Raw genomic sequence first — 26,996 nt, 5'->3', positions numbered from 1 at the left:
ATAAAGAGTTTAATATTACTTCAATTTACCAAATTTCATGGGTTAGAATTACGATATTAATATATTTTCTTTCCATTTTTGTGCAACTAATTTTAATTTATGAATTTTTTTTAATTAAAATTTTTGACTTTTGTTGGTTAGAATTACGATAATATATATATACTTACGCCATATTAATTGATTAATTCTACATTGAATATATATATATATATATATATATATATATATTATAATAATAATAAAATAATTAAAAAAAGCCAAACAATATAATTTTTTTAGAAGAAAGCCAAAATAATTTAGATCCATTAGATTTTGGAAGGATAAGATAGTTTTTTTTTTTTTTTTTTTTTTGGAAAATGGGCTGGTGCGGCTGCCCTCAAGCCTTGATTAATCAAATTGCAGAATACAGGGGGGGGACATAGAGCCTAAACCCGAGATTACAATAAGCATAAAGAGAACATCTCGAAATAATATCAAGACTCTCCACAAAATCTATGTATTCTAACACAAATCGGTAGGGACTTATTGAAGAATTACATGACATGTTTTGGCAAAGAATGCGGTTATTGACACCCTACTAACTATTTTGTTCATCCTACAGGTTTTTGATTTATTGAAAAACTAAAATATTTCAATATAAAATTATAATAAAGGAAAATATCTTATTAATTTTTTTTTTAAAAAAAAAATTTTTAGATTACACCCTACGAAACATGTACTTAAACTTCATTCTTAATCTTTTTACGCTTTCTTTCTTAGCATTCATCTTCTTCAATCGTTTTCATGTTATGCTAACAACTTTTATGCCTCAAAATATATCATATTAACACTACTTGGAGCCTAAAAATGAGGTAATCACGTTTTTCTTTTCATGTTTCTTTGTTTATGATCGTAGATTTGAAAATTACACATGGGCATTGTCCCTTCACTATCACTCTCACTCTGAAATTAATCACTTGCTATCGAATTGACCATTTTTTCATTTATTACTGCTTTGGAATCCGTGCATTTTCGGTATGTATATATATTGGACGGTTGGACCTCAGTATGGGTTTAAGTAGAGTTTGGTTATACCTTACGACCCATTATGTAGGTTCTTGTTCTCTTTCTACCTACTTCCATTAAAGCTTGAAGTTTTGCCTCCTTTTGTAGTCAAATTTTGTTGTGTTTTGCTTAGTTATTTGTGGTTACTTTGGGTTTTGTTGATAAAGTTGTACTTTTGCTTGAAAGTTGGTACCAAATTCTTGATTCAAAGTGTGCCCACTAGCTAATATTGAAGGAAAGTGAGTTTCTTTAATTCTGAGTCCTTATGGAAATTGGCTCTGCTAGGAAATGTGCTTGCAAGCCTTAAAAGGTGTTTGATATAATGACTCTATGAATGAGTATACAACTGGAGGTTGTTGCTAATATTGAAGGAAAATGGGTTCCTTTAATTATGAGTCGTGATGGAAATTAGCTCTGCTAGGAAATGTGCGTGAAGGGTGTTTGATATAATGCCTATATGAATGAGTATACACTAGAGGTTGTTGCTAATATTGAAGAAAAAATGTGCTTTGCTTAGTTATCTATGGTACTTTGGGTTTTGTTGATAAAAATGTTTACTTGAAGTTGGAACCAAATTCCTGATTCAGAGTGTTGCCCACTTGCTAATATTGAAGGAAAGTGGGTTTCTTTAATTCTGATGAGTCGTGATGGAAATTAGCTCCTTTAGGAAATGTGCATGAAGGGTGTTTGATATAATGCATCTATGAATGAGTATACAACTGGAGGTTGTTGCTAAATTAAAGGAAAGTGGGTTTCTTTAATTCTGAGTCGTGATAGAAATTAGTTATGCTAGAAAATGTGCATGAAGGGTGTTTGATATAATACCTCTATGAATTAGTATAAAATGTACAGCAGTTTATTTTTATTTTTTTTAAGAAATACAACTGGAAGTTGTTGTTTGCTCTCAGTTTGAGTTTTTTAGATGCCCAGTTGAATATTTCAATGAAATAGTGTTGGAAAGTTTAAAGTTTAACTTCCTATACTTTTTCTGATATCTGAGTGAATGTATCAAGTGAAAATTAGCTCTGCTAGGTAAAGAGAACAAGAACTTGCATAGTTTTTGGGTGCTGTAGTAAGTTATATTGAAAAATGGTATTTTAGATACAGCAAATGGATGAACAAAGTAAACTTATAATTAAAAAAATATATGTAGGGTGAAAAGAGAATGTAGGGTGAACAAAAAGTACTTAATAGGGTGGCAATAGCCACACCCTTTGGCAAATAGGTGATGTTTGTAAGTGACATGACATGACACTAAAGTTGAGGCCAAAAATCCTAAGCCTCATTGAGACCACAAATCATTTTCTATCATCATTATTACCAAAATATATAATGCACACGTATCTTCATCTATATTATTACTAAGAGAGGAGAGTTTGCTCTCCATAATTGATTTTTTTTACCAATTTACCCCTCAAATATTAAAATACTTTAAAACAAAAAATAATCAATAGAGATACTAAAATCAATTTGAAAACCAAAATGATGATAAAAAATAAAAGGACATGAAACCCACGTTTCTCCTGCTCCCACTGCTTTAAAGTTTTAACTACCCTCTCCACACTTTTTGAATTTTTTTTTATATTTTAAAACTTCCCTCACACAGTGTTGTTGTTATTTTTTTTTATATTTTTTGCCTTTTCTCTGATCACAAATAGTGTGTGGGCTCATGCTATGTTCTATATAAACACCTCTAAAGTCCCAAGGTAGAGATCACCACTCAGAAACAAACAAATGGCTTCCACACCTGGAATTCTTACTGACTGGCCATGGACACCTCTTGGTAGCTTTAAGGTCTGCCTTTCTCTATTCTATGTGAATGCTAGCTTGCTAGCTAATGCATGTCTCTATATATATCACGGTTATATATCACCAGCATGGTATTTCCTTCGTGGACTACTTTGGTGAGACTGATGTATATGAGGTTTTGTTGTTGCAGTACGTGGTGTTAGCTCCTTGGGTGATTCACAGCACATACACACATATGTTTGGAGAAGAAGGCACAGATCTATTTTACATCCTCGTATTTCCATTTCTGTTGTGGAGGATGCTGCACAACCAGATATGGATCTCACTTTCTCGCTATCAAACTGCCAGAGGCAAAGGAACAATCGTGGACAAGGGCCTCGAATTTGAACAAGTTGACAGAGAAAGAGATTGGTTAGTGGTGTTTGCACCGCGAACTTAAACTAATTAAGACTCGTTCTCAGTTTAGTTGAAGTGAATGGTTGTTTAAAATTTGAATTGATTTGTTTTGGACAGGGATGATCAAATCATATTCAGTGGAATGCTGTTTTACATAGGTAGGTTTCTGGCCAGGTGCGTCCTGCCTAGGGCTCAAACTGACCTACCAATTTGGAGGGGAGATGGGTTGGTCATGACGATGCTGCTTCATGCTGGTCCGGTCGAGTATCTCTACTACTGGTTACACAGAGCACTTCACTACCATTTCCTCTACTCTCGCTACCATTCTCATCACCATTCCTCCATTGTCACTGAGCCAATTACTTGTAAGACATATCTATATATTCCAAGATTTGCATTATGCTAATCAGCCTAAACTACACATATTAATTGACTTGATGTATTTGTTAGGAAAGATTATTTTTCGTCCTCTCATGTTCAGTTACATTTCAAATTTATTAGTAAGCGATATTGATGTTTACTTTATATCCAAAAAAAAAATGTGTACCTTCTATTTTAGGAATATTGCCCCACATATAAGGAGTAATATCTACTGATCTACAGAACGTGCATTATATATAAATATCTTGAATAGATTTAATGAAATATCAATGAGAATGTCTCTTCTTAGTCTTTTCTTCTAAAAAAAAAACAAAAAAAGCAATAGACCTTCTGTTTTCACTGTTTGGTATGTGAAAACTTCAATTCAATGCTACTGTAAAGACCGTACAGATGCAATAATGCAGAATTCATATTAATCTAGCAAAAAACAAAAAAAAAAAATTCAAGAAACAATAATTTTACTTCTAATTTATTCTTGACAAGTAAAAGATCCAGAACAATACGTACGAATAGTAATTTCAATTACTGACATGGATCGATGAATGTATATTTCAGCTGTGACTCACCCATTTGCGGAGCACATAACATATTTCATGCTCTTCGCAATACCAATGGTGGCAACTCTGTTGATCGGAACAGCTTCCATCTCATCCTATTTTGTTTATATTACTTATATCGACTTCATGAACAACTTGGGACACTGCAATTTCGAGTTCATTCCGAACTGGATCTTCTCTCTTTTTCCTCCTATTAAGTATCTAATATATACTCCCTCGTAAGTTTTCTTCAATAAGACAATTTTGTTCTTTATTATTAATTGATGTTATTCAATGTGTTGCATACGCATAGACACTCAAGTCCTACATGTAGGAATGCACATTATGAAAAAGACATTCAAATGGTTATAAGTAACCACTAAGTTTGTTTTTTCCTTGTTGATAAGCTTGTATCAATTATTTTTTTTTTTCTCAAAATAAGCGATCGCGAAACTTTGTTGGTAAGAATCTTTTTAGTGCAGAAATTTAAGCATTGTAGCTGTTTCTGTATGATTCAAACGTGTTTTATATGCAGGTACCACTCTTTGCATCACACACAATTTCGAACCAATTATTCCCTCTTCATGCCAGTCTATGACTATATATATGGTACCATGGACAAGTCTAGTGATACCCTACATGAATCGTCACTCAGGAAAGAGGAATCACCTGATGTGGTTCATCTAACCCATTTAACAACAACTAAATCCATCTACCGACTCCCACTGGCATTTGCTTCCTTGGCCTCTAATCCACACACTTCAACATGGTACTTATGGTTGTTGTGGCCGGTGACATTATGGTCCTTGATGCTAACTTGGATACTTGGCCGTTCATTTGTTATTGAGAGGCAGCGTTTTGATAAACACAGACTACAAACTTGGGTTATTCCAAAATATAGTTTGCAGGTGGGAAGCACCTTAACTTCATTTTTCTGTATATCTTCATTTTCTCTATATCATGATTTTGTTTGCTACCTTTAATTATGAGTTGCAGTACTTGCTCTCATGGCAAAATGAAGCTATAAACAGAGCGATTGAGGATGCCATACTTGAAGCTGAGCAAATGGGTGTCAAAGTTATAAGTTTAGGTCTCTTTAATCAGGTAACTACAGTGTGTAAGTGTGTAGGTTAAAGTTTTGATCTCTATTATTTCTTTCATCAATTCACCTATCTATTTCATATTTTATTCCCTATTTAATTAAGCTCACTTATGTCCTTAAATTTCCTGACCTACTGTGTGTGTATATGTCCTTGAACTTCCCTATTTGAATGGAAGTAGATTTAACATCAGTGATGACACAATTAATGGTGCCTGTATATATGTGGGTGTGGGTGTCATTTGTTAGTAACCATGTACATAGGTGTATATATGTGGGTAAAGTCTCAATAATAAAGACATAGATCAGCGGGTCTAAATAACTAATTGTGTCATTAAAATCTTGACGGTTAAGTGGTCAAATTAGAGCCATCCTAACCCCTTAAATTCTTTTAATTTGGTTTGTGTGTGTGTGTGTGTTATACTGTTATATATGTGGGTGTGGGTGTCATTTGTTAGTAACCATGTACATAGGTGTATATAGGTGGGTAAAGTCTCAATAATAAAGACATAGATCAGCGGGTCCAAATAACTAATTGTGTCATTAAAATCTTGACGGTTAAGTGGTCAAATTAGAGCCATCCTAACCCCTTAAATTCTTTTAATTTGGTTTGTGTGTGTGTGTGTGATTCATCGATATTGATTGATCTCTTTTTTCGTATATCTCATTGCAGGGTGAGAGGCTCAATGATAATGGTGGTATATATGTCCAGAGGAATCCACGGCTGAAAATCAAGGTGGTGGACGGGAGTAGCTTAGCTGTGGCTGTCATCCTTAACAGCATTCCGAAAGGAACAACCCAGGTTCTCCTTGCAGGCAACCTCACAAAGGTTGCTTGTGCCCTTGCCTTTTCTTTGTGCCAGAGGGATATCCAGGTATATGTCAATTCCATATTCATATATATGACTTCATATTTCTATTCATACATGTTATTCTGACCTGATGAGATCGATATTGGATAAATTTGTTTCAGGTAGTTACATTACAGCAGGGTGAGTATTTGAAGCTCACCAAATCATTAAATGCTACAGAGGGTAAGGTGGTTCATGACAGAAGCTATGCTCAAAAGGTAAGGAAAATTTTGCTTTCTATACCAGCTTTCTTATTGTTTCTATCTATTCATATGCTGTGGATATTTAACAACCATAACAAATTAATTGAAGAAATATATTTCTGTTTAACAATTTTTTAGGTAGAAAATAGGGATTTCTATTTTTCTAGGGTTACGGTTTAGAGCTACACAGAAAACTTGTTCTCTTCAAATTACTTTTTTTGATACTTAATTTGCTGTGGAATTTCAATGCAGATTTGGTTGGTGGGAGATGGGTTGAGTAAAAAAGAACAGGTGAGTGCACCAAAAGGAACAATTTTTGTTCCCTTCTCTCAATTTCCACCAAAACAGTTGCGCAGAGACTGCTTCTACCACTACACACCAGCAATGAAGATCCCCAAGTCTCTTGAGAATGTTTACTCTTGTGAGGTGGGTAATTAGTAACCAAAAAAGAATTTTCTATAATGTTTCTTCATCCATTATTAGTTTGTTATTTACTTAGTAGGTAATTGGTTAACTAAAGCTTATATACTGTGACAATCAGAACTGGTTGCCAAGGAGGGTGATGAGTGCGTGGCGTATAGCAGGAATAGTGCATGCATTGGAAGGTTGGAATGAGCACGAGTGTGGTCACACCATTTCCAGCATTGACAAAGTTTGGCAAGCAACTCTTCGACATGGCTTTCAGCCTCTAATCTCCAAAGAGGCAAAGATTGATTAGTCACCTCTTCAAGAAAGCATTACCCAATTATGATTTATGTTCTGACTACGCCTTGTTTTTATTTTGATATTGTTTGAGTTTATGTTCAGCTATACTGTGCTTGGTAGTTCTTGAACCAAAAATTAATAAGTCACTGTTGAAGTATGAGAGAATTTGAGAGAAATTGAAGAGAGAATTTGTGATGACCTGGTTTTCTGTTATTTAATTTTGGTAATTAATAATGGACCAGTTGTACGAATAATTGTTATTGTGCTTTATTCGTAGGTTTTATGTGGAATGAAATAGTTTTCGTACGTATAAATATTTGAATTTCACAGTTTAGAGGGTCGTGTGAAGTTTGACTTTTTATATGTTGGGATTCTCGGAAAACTTCCTTCACAAAAGTTGTAGAGCGCGTCGATACGAGTTCGTGGACATGTGGAACGCATAAATCGAAGTTCGTATGAGGAAGTTATGGCTATCGGAAGAAGTTTCCGTTTTAGTATAAATAGGGGAAATCATAAATTATTTTCATTTTTCCTCATTTCCTTTTCCGGAAACCTTCCTCTCTCTCTCTCTCTCTCTTCTCTCTCGGTCGATACCTTCGGTATCGAAAATTTCTGTCTGACCCGACCCGAAACCGGTCGACCCGACCCGACCCGACTTTTCCGGCGGACTGCGGCTGCCTCCGGCAACGAAACTTTCCAGACAGGTTCGCCTCCTCCTCCCGGTCGTCCCTGTGGTGTTCTCTAGCGACGAGATCCACCGTGTACGGCGCTGCAAGGCTGTACAGTTAGCGTTTTCGGACCCGGCCGGAAAACACAACTCCGGCGACTTCATGGCTTCAACGATTCCTTGGTTGAGTTCAGAATAGGCTTCCTGATCGATCTACGGTGTTTGTTTCGATCGATTTATGTGGAAATCGGATCAACTCGGATTGGATTACTGTTCACGGCTTGTGAGATAGTTTTCGATCCCTTAGGCTTGTTTTCTGACTTCGATCCAGTTATGAAAGTTCACAAGCATGCTTAGATGAAGCTTTTTGATGTTGGGAGTTTTGTGAAATATTGAGTTTTGGCCGGCGGCGGTGCGCCACCGTATGTGGCGGCGTTCCGGCTGTGTATGGGACTGTTTCTGGTATTATATGTCTTCTACTCGTCGATACGAGGGTTTCGATATATAATATGCAAATTTTGGAGTTCGAATGGATTTGTTATGATTTTTGCAGTTTCATACCGATTGATTTATTCGATCCGTGAGGATTTGAGCGTCCGATCGACTTGTGGTTTGGTCACATCGATCGTGAACGTATTCCGGAGACTTTGGGAGGTCTCGGATGTGGTTTTGCCTCGATTGGCGCCACTTTGGGGGTTGTAGTTCAAAACAGGGGGTTTCAAACTTAAATCAAATGTAAATCGTCACTAAATTGGAAACGTATGTGAATAGGTACTTGACGAAGTACAGTGGACGATTATTTGTGAATTGGCGGCTTTGTGTTTTGTTGAAGACGCAGCAGGAGTTCGAGGTGAGTAAATCTCACAAGGATCTTTATGAACAGAAGTACCATTATTGTTTTACCGTTAATTAATTAACTGCAAATTATAATTGGTATTAGTAGGCATTCCTGAGCGAATGACTACATATATATATTTAGATGAAATATATATATCCTTGTGGATGATTGTGATGAATAATAATATGCATGATGATGTTCATATTATTGTTGAATGCGACTTTTCAGGAAATAATATTATAGAAAAAGATGTTTTCTATTGTTTGGAAAGTATTGAGCTTGATGTTACATTTTGAGTCAAGCGTGACTCATTTTAGATGTTTGGTTTTTGTATCAAGGGTCACAGATGGTGAGCAGGGATTAGGAAAGCCGAAACTAGATGTTTGTAACGTTTTTAGGTCGGATGCGACTTACTTAACGTTGACCTTAAGACCAGATAGGGTCTAAGAAGATCTTAAGTCACAGATGGTGATAGATCATAGATAGTGACAGGTTGCAGACGGTGACCTTGATGGTTGATTTCATGACCAGATGGGGTCTGAAGATCATGAGTCACAGATGGTGATAGATGGTGATCAATGGTTGAGCTGAGACCAGATGGGGTCTAAAGATCATTCGTCACAGATGGTGACAGGTTGCAGATGGCGACCTTGATGTTGATTTCATGACCGGACGGAGTCTGAAATCATATGTCACAGATGGTGACAGATCGCAGATGGTGATCAAGGCAGGAAATAGGTAATCACGTCCTTGGTAGGACGAGTGATTACAATTTCCATAGAATGCTAGTTTATCTGCCATGATAGCTTATGGGAGTAACGGTCGAGGTTGCTTGAGACTCATAGGTATGCAGCTTAAAGGAGAGTTCCGACGACATTCTTCTTTAATTGTCTAGATGAGACTTGAATTGCTACTTGATGGTTAAGTTAGCAAATAGAGCATGGTCATAGCGGTGACTCATGTTGTCCTTTCTTTGGAAAGGATATGGAATGTTAGAAGGAATCATGGCTGCATGTTTCCTTAAGTAGATTGATGTGAGTTGTTGATTGATGTTCATGAGTTACTCATACGAGCTTTCATAAGCTTACCGGGTTTTGTTGTGTGGAAACCCGGTGCACCATTCTTTTGGTGTAGGGGTTAATCCTGCAGGTCAGGAAAATCGTGGCTGAAGCTGAGGTAGCTACAGGCAGCTGAACGGTTAGGAAAAAAATTTTGTTAGCTTTGCCATTGTTATGACTTCCGCTATGTAGTAAGCTCTGAGGAGCATTTACGCTTTATTTTGTGATGGCAACTTAATTCGTAAATTTGTGTAATATATGACTCTATGGAGCGAGTGCATATTAACTCGGATGATTTCAGGGCATCATTATGTACTTATTATAAAGGAAAGATGTTCCAGGTATTTGTATTGATGACTGAACATTCACGCATGTATAATTATGGGATTATATATATCGATTTTCATGTGTGTAAAATCAGGGGCGTGACAGAATTGTAGTCGTATTATTGATAATAGGAGCCCTATATATAGGGATTTACAGAGTACATAAAAGGTAATAGAATCCGAACATAACTAGAAAATCTAGAACCTTCTCCTATTACAACTCTAGGACTAAACCCTAGTTTGAAATGGCACACATGATGTCGACTTCCTTCAACACTCCCCCTTGTGCCATTCAAACTTGGTGATGACGCTTTGATCGTTGCCTCACTAAAAACCTTGCCAGGTAACAAAAACCCTGTGGGACAAAAATAACCGCGGTCGAAGGACAAAAAGAGCACAACACGTTCTTCACTCTTCGAGATCAAACATGTAGACATCATACCTCCCCCTGATGTCAATATCTCCCCCTGTTTACTACAATCATGGGAGTTTGGATAATCTTTCTCAATCCGATGCTCTTCACATGTTTCTCGAAGGTGGATTTAGGTAATGACTTAGTGAATAAGTCCGCTACATTATCCTCTGATCGGATTTGATTCACTTCAATCTTTAGAAGTGATTAATGTTGTTGCTGATTGTAAAAGAACTTGGGCGATATATGCTTGGTGTTGTTGCCCTTGATGAAACCTAATTTCATTTGCTCAATTCATAAATGCATGTAGGTTCATCTGTGGTAGACTTCAAACCACAAGCTCCTCGAATGTGTCTAATTACAGACCTTAGCCATATGCATTCACATACGGCTTTATGTAGAGCAATAATCTCTGCATGATTTGAGGAAGTAGCAACACGGGTCTACTTTGTAGACCTCCAAGATATCGCAGTGCTTCCCATGGTAAAGACATAACCCGTTTGGGAGAAACCTTTGTGAGGGTCAGCGAGATACCCCGCATCAGTAAAACCCATCAAGACATCGTTGTCATTTTGATGGAGGGGAGGAGGAGAACATCGGCCACCATGGACGGCGGCCCTGGCGTCTACGTCACGGAAGGTGGCGTTTTACCTTGTGGGATTCGATCCCACACTTCTGTAATTTCTTTTCTCTCTATAGGGATAGAACAAGTCCATATCTATCGTACATTTTAAGTAACGAAAGATTGTCCTTATACAAGTCCAATGGCATTGCGTTGGAGCAGGGCTACATCTAGCCAACAAGTTCATAACAAATGAGGTGTCCGGTCTTGTATTGTGTTAAGTACAATAATAAGCCTATTGCACTTAGGTAAGACACTTCTGCCAATTAACACGTCTTCGTCATCATCCCTGGGACGAAACGTATCCCTCTTAGGGTCAAGACTACGGACGACCATGGGAGTGCATCTTTGACTTTATCAAAATGCAAATCATTTATTGACACGGTATACAAGTTCTAAATCTAGACAAAACCGTGTCCTCCCAAGGTCCTTCATCTCAAACTCAGATTTCAGGTGTTCAGTGGTTTCCCTTAACTCTCAAGGGTTCCAATTATGTTTATCAACATAAACCGTGACAATTGCAAATCCAGAACTTGTCATGAAAACGTAGGGGCATAGTTCATCATATCACTTCCTAATCAAGTAGTCACTTTAGTGAGCGTTTCACCCTCATTGCAAACGCGCTCCGTGGTCAAGAGTCACTTGATTTGGGTAAATGAAGTACACAAGACCCTTCATTATATTCCGTATCTAGATCCCCATAGAGATACGTAGTGACCACATTCGTAAGCTGCATGTTCATTTATTCAGAAACTACCAAACTAACAAGGCAGTGGAGTGCAATGACATCCATAACGAGAGAATATGTCTTCTCGTAGTCGATTCCAGGGAGTTTTGTGAGAATCCTTGGGCCATAAGGCGAGATTATCATCTCTTTTTCTCATCACGCTATCTAACGAAGACCTATTAATGTCAACATGTTTTATGTTAGGAGGTGTTGGCATCTTAGGCCCGAAATCCTTCCTCTTCATTAGTGAATCCAATTCAACCTGGATCGCATCTTTCCATTTAGGCCAATTTTTTATACGTTGGCATTCTTCAACGGAGTAAGGTTCGATGTCATTGGTCTCAATAATTCCACGTCTTCATATACACTAGTGTAATTCATATAAATCTCTATATTCTTAGGAATTGGTTCTAACATTGAGGAGTCCCCCAACGATGTCTCTTGGACATAACCACAATCCAGAATATTCTCATGAGACAGATTTTGAGTATCAATGATCAATGGATCAAGTTGTGCCAAACTCGCTCTCTTCTTAGGGTGAAAATCCATCGAACCTATGGGTCTCCTACGCTCTCTAGCGGAACCCATGACCTATGATGCCATTATGCCACCTTCGTGGCATCACCATACCACCATCCATGGTAGTGGTGCCGTACCCATCTCCTCTGGGTGTCACCATATCCTCTTGTGGGACATCAATCCTTGCAGACATGTTTGCAGCAGGTATATGTGATCTCGTCACTTTTAGGGGATCAAGATGAGACATAGTGGGGACAGACCACGATAATTCCTGTCGTTCCTGTTGAACATTGACGTTCTAATCTACCCCTAACGATGGAAAGACTGTCTCATCAAAGTGACAATTAGCAAATCTAGCGAAAAATAGATCTCCTGTCAAGGGTTCTACATAGCGGACTTATGGTTGGAGACTTATGTCCAACACAAATATATATATATATATATATATATATATTTATGCATTCATTGCAATGACTCACGTTGATGAGCTGTGGCGGCGCAATTGGCACATAAACCGCACACTCAAACATGCATAAGTACGAGATATTAGACTTGAACCCACTCACTAGCTATAATGCAAATAAAAGTTGAGTGACTGCTATGAGTCGTAGAGAATTATCATAGCTGCATGCGATATTGCATAACCCAAGCAGAAATATTGGTGCTCATTACCAAAATCTGGGCTACCATCATAGTCTTTTAATGGTGGCTTTTCCGCGAGACCAATTGAGTGTGTACATGAGAATATGATACTTGATATCAATACCCAATGGTATGCAATAGTCATTGAAAATTTTCGATATAAACTCTCTAGTATTATCAAGTTAAATTGACTGAATGGGATGATCTAGGCAGTGAGGCCGTAGCCATATTTTATGGGCTAGGAGTTTATCATAAGCAGCATTACTAGTGGGCGATAACACGACACGTGGCCAGCGTGTCCGCACATCAACCAACATCTAAACAGTCAGCACGTTCGTTGAATCGGTCCATTGAATCCCTTTGGATTCTTTGTAAGAATGGAAATATTTCCGTTGGGTCCTTTGCATAGGATGATCTCGATCCTAATTTTGCTAAAGAGCAGACTTTGTAAAATGAACGATGGGCCTTAGACACAACCAAGGAAGAATTTGGTTGAGCCACGAAGTCACAATGGACTTTAGAAGTAGAAAAATGGGCTAAGGAAGCATTGGTGGCGTCAAAGCCCTCTTTGGGCCGCAGGGGGTAGGCAGCACTGGCCATTGATGGCCGGTTGTGCATAGGGATGGAGCCGTGTGGGGCATGTGCCCTTCCTTGGACCGAATTTCGGTTTTTACTTCTTTTCGTTTTGAAAAATGGAAGTCCGTGTGAAGTCTTTAGTATACGAATCATCATATCATGACTTAGGTGTCCCCAACGGTCGTGCCAAAGCCTATAAGTGTCAGAATCCCATAAGTCATCTCTCATGACATAGTTGGGTTCAGTGATGCGAATAGTGGTAGCATACAACCCACAAGAGTGACACATAAGTTTCTCTAATACTCGTTTATGTCCGTAGTCATTAGAGGTGATGCAAAAGAACTCTTGTCCATTCTCACAATGTGTTTCCACATGAAAATCATTGGCTCTTATATCTTTGAAATAATAAAGTTCGAATTAAAGTATGTCCAAGACATGAAATAAAAGAATCGACACTTTATTAATAGCCAATGATTACATCAAAGTTTCTTAACCAAAGTCTAATCCAAAATAAAAATCAAACTTAGACAAATCGTAGTCACTCAATCCGTTTGGTAACTCCAATCAAATATGACCAGGGAAGTAGAGAGAGATGTTGGTGGAGCGAGGCTCTCTTAAGTACCACTAATCTCAATCACTTTCTTAGACATCATACTTCATTGGATGCGCCACTTGAGAAAGAGTTAATACAAAATTGTCATTTATTGATTAAGGCATAATTGCCATTACATAATTATTGGAAAAAATAAAAGACTATTAGAAATAAAAATCTGCGGCATTTTGTCTTCATCGCCAGATTTAAAGTCTTTTTGAACTCGATATCTTGATCACCATTGATCAAGCTAGTACTCCATAAAACATAATGTAGAGGATGCTCTCTTGATTGAGGCGGATTGATGCAATATAAATGGTCCCTAGGACCATTGGCGTTGGAATAGTGTTACCATGGCCAAAGGTGGCGCCATGGTGTCCAACCCCCAACCCTCAATGTCATGACTCCTTTGGTCATGTATTTGCCAACTTTGGTAATTACCTTCATGAAAGCGACTTCTTCTAGCCATTGAACGGTGCTCATGGTAGCCATCTTGAGGCCTACCATATTTTCCATTCACAAAATTTGTGGCTGTGCCTTTCAACACATGCCATAGCTCCAATTAGCTGATGGAAATTTATGATCCGTCTTGCGTTTACATGAGTCCGGAATTAATCAAAGAACCGCATAGCATAGACAGGGAAGGTATTGAGGGTTTTCTCAATCAATTGTTCTTCTGTGATAGTTTTTCACAGGCATGCATCAATGATCTGATGCGGAGAGCTTCCAAACAATATTCCATAATTCTGTCAAAGTTAGAGAAGCAGAGATAATTCCATCATGCTTCTAAGTTCGGAAAATTGTGAATGTTGTTAAAACATTCACGAAGGGCTACCCAAAGGTTTCTAGCACTATCCTCATTCATGTACTCAAATTGGAGTGCCATCTCCATGTGGCGCTTCATCAGGGTAAGTGCTCTGGAATTATCTATCTTAGTTTGTGAGTCTTGAGCGGTTCCTTTAGAACAGGGCTCTTGGATTATAGGCAATAAATATCCCGTGCCCGTAGAATCCAATGGAGTAAAATCGAGCTCGTTCAAGTTTGATATCCAAAAAGGAGAAACAAGAACGGATTAGTTTCGAAGTCAATGCTTCCACAAAAACTAATATTAAGATTTCCGAGCCTTAATGCTACCAAGAAATCGATTTCTAAGAAATTTGGATTAGACCGAAACAATGATGTTTAATATGGTTAAAAATAGATGCTTGCGGACGCTCTTAGTCCGAATATCATGAACACTCTTAGTTCATTGATTACGAACGCTCTTAGTTCGTTTAGCGTGAATTTCCACAATTCCGCTTATTAAATAATCGAACCCATGTTCATATATTGTAAATCCTGCAGCAAATAAAGAAATTTAGAAGACAAGAAAGCAGGAACTTTAATCTTTCAAAGTTGTTGAAATTCGGAGCAGATTCGCTTCTGAATATCTCCCACTTCGAATGGTGTACAGATCTCAAAACGACTCCAATAAGGCTGAAATTTGGAGGTTAGATAGAAGAGACAGAGACGAACAACTTTGATGAAGGAATAATTTTGATCTGAGGTCCCAATCAAGACTTTTTGGGGCGTGAAAACAGGCTGATATGCACAAGAACGAGTGTGCTGCTGTGCTGCAGGGGCAGTAGGAGTGCAACGATGATGCAGGGGCAGTAGGAGGCACAAAAGTGCTCAAGGGCTGCAGGGGCAGCGCCGGAGGCAGGGCTGCGACGTCGTAGGCTAGCACGCCTAGGGCTTTCGGCAGTTTTTGGTGATGGGGTTTCGGGTTTTGGTTTTAGGGTTTTTTTTTTTTTTTTTCCTTTTAGGGCTAGGGTTAGGGCTCGTGCTGATAACATGTTTAAGTATGAGAGAATTTGAGAGAAATTGAAGAGAGAATTGTAGTCGTATTATTGATAATAGGAGCCCTATATTAGGGATTTACATAGTACATAAAAGGTAATAGAATCTAAACATAACTAGGAAATCTTAAACCTTCTCCTATTACAACTCTAGGACTAAACCCTAGTTTGAAGAGGCACACATGATGTCGACTTCCTTCAACAGTCACATCTTCAACCAAAGCATTTCCTCTATGTACTACCTCTTGTATTCATATAATGCCATTTGAAGGTTATGTTCGAGTTTGACTATGCTTCCCAGCTCTCAAATCATGTTGCTGTGTTTAAGGGAAAGAATACTACTATTCAGCAACTACATGTGTTCAGCCGGTTAACAGGGATGGCGCTCTCTTCTCCTTGTAGGCTCTGAATGACCTATGATTTCTTGTTCTCTTTGGAATGACTTGGCTAGTGGTTCTAGCTCCTCAATTGGGTAGTGTTGTAGTTTAGGTTTTCCATTGGATTCAAGTAGCATTGTCTCGGTGGTTCAGTCAGTGGTGCAGTTTCTGATCTGGCGGAATGCATATGGTGGATGTTATTGCTCCAAGGCATTGGGAAGCATGTACCATGCATGATGGGTCTGCTTTCTAACAGGATGTATGCAAACACAAGTCTTAAGATGATTAGGGCCGAAATGAAGGGTATCAAATACTTTAATTGATGTCCACTTAAGTCTCATGGTTACTATTTGATCGGAGTAATATTTTCTATGTGTTTAGTATCATTTTCCCTACATTTTACTTAGTTATCCCTTTAACAATGTCATTTCTAACTTACTTTGTTGTATTTAGGTAGAAATGAACTTCAAACGCAGGAAATGAGCTAAAAAATGCAGAAGTGAGGAAATGGAGTTTTCCTAGTCCAAGTAGGAATCCCAGTCAACGCAGGAATTCTGATGACGCTAGGAAACCTGAAGGCATTAGGAGACCACATGGCTTGAAGATGACGTGGGAGATACTATGAGAGATTAAATCTGATTTTTGCATGGGAAATGATGGAGATAATGTGAAAATTAATGTGAAAATCAAGGAGATTACGTTGAGAAAATCTTGGGAGAGTTTCATGGGATTGTGCAACAAGAAAAGGCTCAAAACAAGTCCAGATTCGTTCCTTAATTCCCTCAAGATATGTTGGCTAAAATTAGAGAATAAAATCTGCAATTTTAATGTGAAAATCAAGAGAAAATCAAGGGGAGGATGTTAAGGATAAAGCCATGAAGAGATTTAAGGGAGAAAAGGTCCAAAATGAGTCCGGATACATTGTCTAGGTTCATGCCTAGATATTTGGCCGAAAATTGTGAATAAAATCAGATTAAATCATGGGAAAATCAGCAACAAAATATTAGGGATTGATTTTGGAGCTTTTTAATTGGTTGGATGACATAGCAGAGCTGACGTGGTGTTATCTGATTGGCTAATACTGTGTGGATCATTCTTGAAGACTTGGAGACTAAGTTGCCATCCTCCTATAAATAGGAGCATCAACAATGACCACTTGACACATTCTCTCATTCAAAATATCATCAAACCCTGAATCAAATACGCAATCCTCCCCTTTTCTCTCTCAAAATTTCATCATCCTCTCTTCAAGTCAAGAAGTCGTGATCAAGCTCCATCAATATCTCCTTGCCATGGTCCTCATCTTGCCTCCACTACCTTTGAAGCTTTCTTGCGTTCTTGAGATGTTCAAAAGTGTAACCATGTCCTTTTCTAGTTTAATTTCGGTTTTATTTTCTTGTAATTCAAAACAGATTTTTGTTTTGTTATTTTGGATGTTTCGAATTCTTGTTAGCAGTGTTCTAAAAAATGGCCACCCAGGCCGCCTAGGCGTTGGGCGGCGGGAGACCGAGGCGAGTATTGACTAAACGGAGCTGTTAGGCGGAATGGATTTAGGCGGCCGCCTAGGCGGCCTGGGCGTCCGTCTGGGCGGTCTGGGAGTCCGTCTGGGTAGCTGGGCGGCTGGGAGGGTTTCAATTTCTTTTTCTTTCTTTTTTCGCGACACCGAAACCCCAAATCAACAACTATTAAGATGGCAGCTCGATCCCCACAACTCAAGCTGTGGAAATCAATTGGAAATCAACATACTATTATCTAATCTGCTAAACGCCTAAACCATTCGATCTCCACAACTCGTATTCGCTCTCCCCCACCAAGCCACCGCGTCTCTGCACCACTCCTCTACCGCAGCTCCACCGAGCCTCTGCTCCACCGCTTTATCTCAGCCTCAAACTCCCTCTGCTCCCCTCGAGCCACCGAAACTTCCCCCCAAGCCACCCCCAACTTCCCCTTAAATCAAGATCTTGAAATATGAGAATTGAAACCTTGTTTTTGTGAAGTAATTCACGAGGTGATTGAACAATGAAGAGAATTATGAGACTGTGGAGGGTGGTGGCTACTGGTTTTGGGCAAGAGAGGAAGAAAAGATGACAATGAACATTGCTGAAAGAGAGAGAGAGGGATGGCTGTTGTTTGTCGAGAGAGAGAGGATTCAGACGAGAGAGAGAGAGAGAGAGAGAGAGAGAGAGAGAGAGAGAGAGAGAGAGAGAGAGAGAGAGGATAGATGTGCAAGTGGCTGCATAATTGAATACTGAAATTTTGAATATGTTAGGTGGCGTGTAAGGCTTCCATGTTTCCCATACAAATTATATAAATATTGGTTGGAGAATGGAGACAGAGAGGAGAGAGGGAGAGTGGGAGAGACAGAGGTAACTTTTAAGTTTAGTCTTTCATGTATTCTCTTTTTGACGGAGAATACTCTTCCCTATGTTCCCTCTTTTAATTCACTAGTTTTGTTTGTGGGCATGGAAACTTGGAATAAAATATAATTTTATTGAATATCTTATTAGTTATAAGTTATAATAAGTATTCATATATTAGGCTATATATACTCGTGTGTGTGTGTGTGTGTGTGTGTATATATATATATTTATATGATATAAAAATAAATAAAAATTTAAAAATACAAAACCGCCTAGGCGCCGCCTAGACTCCCACCTAGGCGCCGCCTAGACTCCCGCCTAGGCGCCTGAGCGCTCCTCCCAAGCCCACCGCCAGACTAGCGCCTAGCGATTTTTCGAACCTTGCTTGTTAGATTAAAGTTTGGATGTTAAAAATTGATTTCCAATAACCATGAAGCATGTTTTGTTTTAGGCTTTTTAGATTATAATTTTTAGTTTCATATGATTGTTTGTTGATTTTGTGCTTCAATCCCACCTTTTATGTGATTATGTTCTTTGGTGCGCAACTTAGAATTATAAGCATGTAATATCCAAATTAAGATATGCTAGCATTCTAGATCTTAATTGCTAAGTGGAAAACCTATAATTCCTTAGGTAAATCAACAATGAGCTTTGCATGGTAAGATTAGCGTTCTAACTTGTCGTTTTTGCTTAAATCAATCAAACTTCCACATGTTCTTAATGCGTTAATTGTGTTTTGTTGGGGAATTGATCACTCACTAGCTTTGCATGATTAATAAGGTTAATTATGGTGCGTTCATCTAGTTAATCTAATTAAGAGATGTAATAAGAACTTATGCATGCGTTCATTGTTTGTTCTTGATTGATTTCTTTCTATGATATGTTTGATTCGAAATTATGTTTGATAATCTGCTTAATGTGTTAATGGTTGTTAATTATATCTCTACTTCCTCCATTCATCTACTTCTACTTTGATTCAGATTTGTTTGATGACTTGTATAATATTTAGTAGTTAGATTTAGACACAAACTTTCGAAATCCCCTCTTAATTCTTTGTAATTTTCGTAGATATTGTATTTCTATAATTAATATTCTTTTTTTGACGTATAAATGACAGGAGCACCCTCAATCCCCGGATAGAATGATCCCTACTTGCTGTATTCTAACAACTGTCAACAGGGTTAATTTTGAGAACTCATTTCGTCTTCATCAATTTTTGGCAAGACTGATAAAACAAGAGTTAACTCGATTCAAGTCCTTTTTGTTATATAAAAATTAGATCTAGTCCGCGCATATTTTCTTATTAATTGCGGTCCATTTGCTTTTTTTAATAGTCCATTTTGCCCTTAGAACCAAATAAGGTAAATAATTTCAAATTCACTAATTAGATCACAATTTTAGCTCAATTTTAAATTCTAAATTCAAATTCTAAAATTTACAATTCATCAATAAATAATTTTCAGACAAAGAAGACTAAATGCATTCATATAAACTCAATATACCTAAGATGTAGGTCTAATACTTACATACCTACATTATAGGATGAAAAACATTAGAACAAAAATTCAAACATTATTGCTTCATTTGTATCTATATGGTAGGTATTTAAAGTTGTATCGTAGAGATTTAATCTACCTAGACATACAAAGCAAGAAAAAAAACATAGAATATATTCCCAATCTAATCAAAAGGAGCAAATATGTATATATAAAACTTATACCTAATTAAAAGATAAAATGTATGAAAGAGAAAATGTGAGATAATGAGAGAACCTTAGATATAGAGATATAGAGAAACTTGATTTTTTTTTTAAACTTGTGAAATCTTACCTATAAATAAGGCATGTAAATGTGAAATAAAAATGTCTAATCAAATTTTAGGACAAATCTTACCTATAACACCATAATCGATTCTATATTAAAGGTAAGCAAAAACTTCTTACCAAATCTATAATAAAGGTAGCTACGAATTGAAGATGTCATGTTAGTAAGACCTAAAAATGATCTAAGAAGGGAGAAGCCACACAAAAAAAATACTAAAGTGAAAGAAAAAGCTAGAAATAAACAGAGAAATGAGAAGTATGTGTTGGAAATAGGATATGCATGGAACAAGAAGAGGGAAAAAACGATGATTCGGTAGAAAAAAGGAGGAAGAAGAAGAAGAAGAAGACAATGTGTGATAGGCAAGATCAAGGAAGAATAATATCTTAATATATATAGATTATCTTTTGAATTCAATCAAGAAACTAATAATATAAATTAAAGTCAACACATTAAATTTGCTAATTTTACATTAACAAAATTGCAATAATTTAGGATTCCCATTAATATATTGGCTTTTACTGTTTATTGTGCAAAATATATTAAATAAGGGTATGTTAGGAATGAAAATTTTAGGTGTTGAGTCAGCAAGATAAAAAATGAAATAAATCCAATTTGGTAGCTGAGTCATAGGACCGCGATTAATAAGAAAATTCATCCGGACTGCATCTAATATGGGCTGTGAATTTTGGACTTAGATCTAATTAACTCATAAAAGAATCATACAAATTGCGACACTGAAATCAAGAGACAATATCAAGTTTTGCGTTTTCCAACGACGACTTTGCACTCGCAAGCAGAAGCAAAATACAGAAAAATAAGAGCATGGAGAAAAGGAAAGAAGCGTGAACATACGCCATGCAACATCAATCTGATATGTAATCATATATAAGAGTACATTACATATGTACTACAGATATACGAAAGATAAATACAGCAATGTCGAATTCACCACCCCATCCCAAAGCCTGAGAACTTGGGTCAACAACATAATCAGTTAAAAAGAAAAAACTCCGTAGCAGAAACTATGATGACATTCAGAAACAAAGATCAGCAGACCCATGATAGATAATCAACCTCATCCCTAGCTGACTTGTATGATTCAAGCCTTTTAGCACACTGTAGCCTCCTCTCCATCAATGCTGGGTCTTCGTCAAGCAGCTGACCTACCTGCTTACCCTGAAAAACAAGCCAAAGAAACCATTAACCTAAACTATAATGGAAACAAATTAATCCCAACCCAAATAATCAAGCCTTGAGAATATAAATGACCACTCATGCTTGAAGGCCCATTCACCAATGGAAGCCCTGATTTTGAAACTAATAGTTGTAATTCTCAATAATCTTGAACCACTGAATAGTTAGACACTAGAGAACAGCATCATATAAAAAGAGCAGTCAAAACAAGCTTGAAGTCTATTAAGCTCCACACAATCTACTGATGAAAATCCTGGCTGACATGAAATACACTAGTAAACATCTGAGGAGAGTTTTAAGAGGCTGTAATCTTGTTCACTTTTTAATAAGTCTTCAACTTGATTATTTATATACTGCATGCTTAGAAGTCTATGAGCTCCAAGAGTGTGTGCTTGTGTGTATTGAGAGAGAGAGAGAGAGAGAGTACCTCTCTCTTTCCTATTTGTATATAGAAGTTATTTAGCAATGATGTTTTTCCCTCCCTGACTTGACAGTGAACGACAGCCTTGGGAATCGTATTCCTTAGTGTCTCAGACACCATTCCCACATAAGAGGACACGTCACTACTACAAAAACTGCATCACACAACACTTATCAGACAAGAGATTAAAAACTGACTGTCGTCTGATAACGTGAACTCCATTGCACAACGCTGTTAATAAAGTTCTGTTGTGGGAATACTACCAAATTGTGAACTTTTTCTTCAGAGCTCTATCACACAACACAATTATGCATGTTCCGTTATCTAAATGACACAAAATTTATCGGTAGATATCCCGCCATCACTGAACTCAAAATTCCCTCCAAAGACAAGTTCACCAATTATATCACACAACAGAATTATGCATGTTCTGTTGTGTGAATGTTGCAAGCTACAACAGTATAGTTATCTATGTTGTATGACTAGAATCGGGTGCAAAATTTTGCGCCAAATTTTGGCTGGGCGCCAATTTTGTAAAAATTTGACACCTTATACTAAGTATACCTAGTGTATGATATAAAATATGACACAACAGATTGTAGGTATTCTGTTATCTGAAGGCTCAAATCGATTTGAAATCCTCCCACCAAACCTCGGCAGCGGCAAATTTCCCTCATTCTTTTGACAAATATCACTTATGTATACTCTCGTACAACAGATTTTTAATTGCTCCGTTGTAGCATTGGAGGAACAAAGTATGCCACCACAATCAGATAAAAGAAAAGAAAAGAAAGATAAGACAGGTTCCCCTCTCTCTCAGTAAAACTCTAAGCCTAAGCCCCTCTTGACAAAAGCTATTCTCGGTCCCAAACTCCCAACTCCTTTGTTTCTCCCCCGAAATCCAAATCCCCTTCCTCGCTGCCCTTTGTTGCTTCTATTCTTTCTCCCTGAAATCCAAATCCTCTTGGGCAACGGAGGAGATAGAGTGCCCCAGATCTCCTTTCACTCTCCTCCTCGCCTTCAAACTAGGGTTAATTGAAGATATGCAGAAGGCGAAGGTGAGCAAGACGGTGAAGGTGAACGTGTTGTCCTGCTTCTACGAGGCCTTGCTGTCCTGGGCTTGCGAGGAGAAAGTCCACGCCACCACAAGCTCGCCAACGAGAATTTCGCAGACGTACATGGACGACATCAAGGCAGTCCTCGACCGCAAGGACCACTGCCTCAACGTCAACATCTCCGATCTCCACTTCTTCGGCAACCTCGGCAATAGGTCAGTTCACTTTTCTCTACTACTCTAGCATAATAGCTTCAATTTGTTCTAGGTTTTCTGGCAAATCCTAATTTGATTTCAATTTGGGAATTTCGAATTCAGGATTCTCATAAATCTGAGTGATTCAAGCGTTTAACGGTGCGGCCACAGAGGTCGCTAACAAGATAGATTCTAAGTACTTGAAAGTCGCTAGCAAGCGTTTCAATTTGGGAATTTGGAATTCAAGATTTCTGGCAAATCCGAATGTAAGTCTCTCTCTCTCTCTCTCTCTCTATATATATATATATATCTATCTCTCTCCCTCTCCCTCTCATGTTCTTCTTGTTCTTCTTCTTCTGCTGATTGTTGCAGAGATAGTTGAAGGTGATGGATCAGATTGAGAAATAAGTGATTACGGAAGCATCAATGGAGGTATCGAATGAATTGAAAACCCCAATTAATGCTCAGGATTTGGATTCTTTCAAACAACTGCAGCACCTCATGTATTGTTCTCTCTCCGCTCACTGAGCTTAAAGTATTGATCTTTGTTTGGTTCTCTGTCATATTGGTCATTAAAATTCTCTAATGAAGCTGTAATTGTCATGAATTAGCAATAGTATAACTGATATCTATTTTTTTGTTTGTATTTTTTGTTTATAAATGAAGCTGTAATTATAATAGCATTTACCATAATTTGAATCATAGAAGAAACTATGTGATTGGGATTAATTAATGGAATGGATAGTAGTTGAGAGATTCAAACATGTTCAAATGTTCTACTTTCATTTGTTCCGAAGTTGTGTTTCTGTTGATCATTGGTGGCATATTAGACTGTTGATTTGGAATGTGTGGACTTGTTTGGACCCTTGCAGGCAGATCATTAGAATGTCTGCAGTTCAAACTGAGAAGCCCTGTTTATCATATGAATCCCTACCGATAAAGCCTCCTTCACATCCAACTTACGATTTGTTGGGTGTCATCAAGTCAGCCCTTGCTGAAGACACTGGGGATCGAGGTTGAAACCTTCTTTGGTTTTCTTGATGCACCAATTTTAAATGGTTTTAAAGTTGAGATCTTCAAGACTTATTTACTTTTCAAAACATATTAAGCACTGCACTTTGTGTGCTTGAATGTTTTTGTCCTTTGAGTCTAGCATGATTGGTTTACATTTTGATACAGGTTGAGTGGTCACAAAAGGATGGAGACTCCGTACATAAAGGCTTAGAGTCTGGAAAAGTTTATGGTAACTCCGGAGTATCAGTAATCTTTCTTGTCCTAGTTGTTTATGGGGATTTTGCTATAGACAGCTAGGTATGTTCATTCAATTTGCTTAATCCCATATGCATTATATGCAGTCATTTGTCATATACTGAATGATATAATTTTGAGGATGACGGTTAAGTCTGGCTCTGCTTTTGAACCATATATTTCCTACTATTTGTGATCATTGTGGAATTTGAGTGCATAGTTAAACATATAACATGATTAATAATGTTTTCTGGTTTCTAATTCTTGTTTTCATTATATATATACATATATATATATATATATCTATATTTATATCAACCTCAATGATCTGCATAGTATTGAACGAGTTGGCTGATTTGCCTCATATCTCATATTGAGGCATAAACAGGTTGTCAATTGAATGAGTTGTTCAACCACTTTTTGGGTTTTAATAAAGCAGTTAATTTTTCTTTTTTCTTTTTCTCTAGTGGTGGTTTTAGAGTTTTTCTTTTCTTTCAATGCAGGGATTGTAGAAATTTGCTGCAGGTGGTCAATAAGTACTAACTACATTTGAAAGTCATAATCGTTAGTTGACCAGAAGGGTTTGACAAATGCTTTTGGAGGTGTTGGCCAATTCATTGAGGTAAACCTTCATGAATCCTTAATAGCTATGTCCAATTGTGAAATTAATATTTAACTTAGATGATCTGTATGAACCTGATCAGTTTGAACTTAGATGATCTATATGCCAGTTGGGAGGTTCAATGAATCAACTTGCTGTACTGAAGCAGGTTCAGCACTCCAACCTTAGATTTTATCTGCAAAAGTTGCCAGTAGTCAGGAGAAAGGCAAATGTGGAGTTAGCTCTACTTCTTCTCTGGGAAAACGTAAGAAAACAATTGTCGAGCATGTTGAATCTGACCCACTGCCTGCAGGAAAGACAACCGTTAAGTTTGATCATCGAAGAGACCTTCTGGGAAGTTTGTGGGTAACTCGCTTTACCCCAAAAATATCAGGTCTATCATTAATGTCAGATCGTTACAGTGTTGGTGCAGTTCATGACTGCTCCAATGACAAGAACAATGTCGGGGTGGAGGAACAGTCAGTTGAAGATATAGTTTCTGTCTCCGGTAATGAGCCACAGGAGTGTGCAGTGGACAGATGTCCTGAAGTAAGTAGAGCACCAATTGGCATTTCACTAGTATATTTGGTTTTCTTGGTCCCTATTCTGTCATTACCTGAAGTAATGAGAACTAATACAACTAAAAGGAACACCTTTACTACTTGTCCTTGTGACGTGTTATATATTTAAATATGGTCTCGTGATTTTTCATGCATCAGATGGATGGATTCTCATACCTCACTCTCAAATCTGGAAGGGTTTTTCTTGCGTCTGCGACTTGGTAAATCTGAAACAGGACTAGGCGGAACTAGATACTATGTGTCATGTATAACTGGTATAACTAAATATTCATCATGCTTGTGTACTTGCTGAATAGAAAATCCGTATTTTAGGAGGATGATCTGATTGTGTTTATCAAACTAGTGTGTGGTTTTAATGCTTTCTGATAAGTAAGCTAATAAATAGCTAATGAATTTCCCCTTTGTGTTTTCTTTTGGCTTTCAAGGCACAACAGGTTCTCAGAGGGAAAGTCATCCACAGAATGCCAAAAAATCTATATCTGTCATTGTTGGGGAGATTAGATGTGTGGTTGAGGCCCAGTATGTATCCAACCATGATTTCCTTGAGGTAATTATCTGACTTGCTAACCCCCTCGATCCAACTTCTTGAAATGTATCTATTTGCATTCTCACTATAAGTTTTCTCTTGTTTGTTTTGATCAATTGGCTTTCTCCCCTTTTTGTGAGTTTGATTAGTTGGGAATATGCTTGCCTCTCACTGTGTATAATTGATAAAGGCTGATAGATAAAGGCTATCTACGCCTGTTTCTCTTCATGACTCCTTTGATTCTTTGTTGGCTGTTTTAGCCTATAGTCGTTGGCCACTGTCATCATAGGACTTACCTCTACAGTACTACTAATGCTCTGGTCTCAGTCTGTAAGGGTTCACTACTTATAAGGGTTCCATCATAAAATTCTTCGTTGGTAGTTTTAACCTATTGGTCACTGTCATCATGAAATTTACTACCAATTATTCATGTAGTTTTGTTCTATTATTCATGTAGGGTAGGCTCTCAAATTTACTACCAATGACCTGTACAGTTTGTTGTTTGCAAGTAAGAGAGCTGAAATAAGCGAAAGGCTACCCTGCATTGAGAATGAGAGCTTGACCCATCACTTAAAGATCTTGCAGGAGAGTTGGAAGGAGCCATCAAGTTGGTTGAAGGAAAGCATTTTGTTAAGTTCTGATGATACATATATTCACATGCAGCAACTGCATATGTGCATGTTTTATATTGTATCAGCTTTTGCTCTTTTTAATTGTTAGCTAGAATGCAGCAACCATCAAGCTAGCTAGAATGCTTTCTTTTTTTTTACATGGTATAGATGAATGTATGGATGATTGATAAATACTAGCTCTTTTGGTACATGCTTGAATTAGAG

General features: G+C 37.6%; 2 protein-coding genes across 7 annotated transcripts; both read left to right on the top strand.

Annotated features, from left to right (window-relative positions):
- The first annotated feature begins 2,705 nt into the window (after nucleotides 1–2,705).
- On the top strand, nucleotides 2,706–7,163 carry LOC112188030 (very-long-chain aldehyde decarbonylase CER1). Its single transcript, XM_024327051.2, has 10 exons — nucleotides 2,706–2,838; nucleotides 2,984–3,204; nucleotides 3,307–3,554; nucleotides 4,126–4,345; nucleotides 4,642–5,014; nucleotides 5,103–5,210; nucleotides 5,879–6,079; nucleotides 6,178–6,273; nucleotides 6,511–6,684; nucleotides 6,800–7,163. Exons 1-10 carry the CDS (start codon nucleotides 2,779–2,781, stop codon nucleotides 6,974–6,976), a joined length of 1,878 nt encoding a protein of 625 aa, XP_024182819.1. The 5' UTR covers nucleotides 2,706–2,778; the 3' UTR covers nucleotides 6,977–7,163.
- Nucleotides 7,164–24,993: 17,830 nt separating this feature from the next.
- Nucleotides 24,994–26,887, top strand: LOC112196577. 6 transcript variants are annotated; one of them, XM_024337054.2, is made up of 5 exons: nucleotides 24,994–25,074; nucleotides 25,223–25,602; nucleotides 25,773–25,888; nucleotides 26,060–26,181; nucleotides 26,623–26,887. In XM_024337054.2, exons 2-5 carry the CDS (start codon nucleotides 25,565–25,567, stop codon nucleotides 26,878–26,880), a joined length of 534 nt encoding a protein of 177 aa, XP_024192822.1. In that variant the 5' UTR covers nucleotides 24,994–25,074; nucleotides 25,223–25,564; the 3' UTR covers nucleotides 26,881–26,887. The 6 variants fall into 6 exon arrangements, with proteins under 6 accessions (XP_024192822.1, XP_024192757.1, XP_040367747.1 ...); XM_024336989.2 differs by having other exon boundaries at nucleotides 25,004–25,074; nucleotides 25,184–25,602; XM_040511813.1 differs by lacking the exon at nucleotides 24,994–25,074 and having other exon boundaries at nucleotides 25,098–25,602; nucleotides 26,069–26,181.
- Nucleotides 26,888–26,996: the final 109 nt, after the last annotated feature.

The sequence above is a fragment of the Rosa chinensis genome, chromosome 1, assembly GCF_002994745.2.
Source record: "Rosa chinensis cultivar Old Blush chromosome 1, RchiOBHm-V2, whole genome shotgun sequence".
Classification (NCBI taxonomy): Eukaryota; Viridiplantae; Streptophyta; class Magnoliopsida; order Rosales; family Rosaceae; genus Rosa; species Rosa chinensis.
This window is presented reverse-complemented; position numbering and strand designations above follow the sequence as displayed.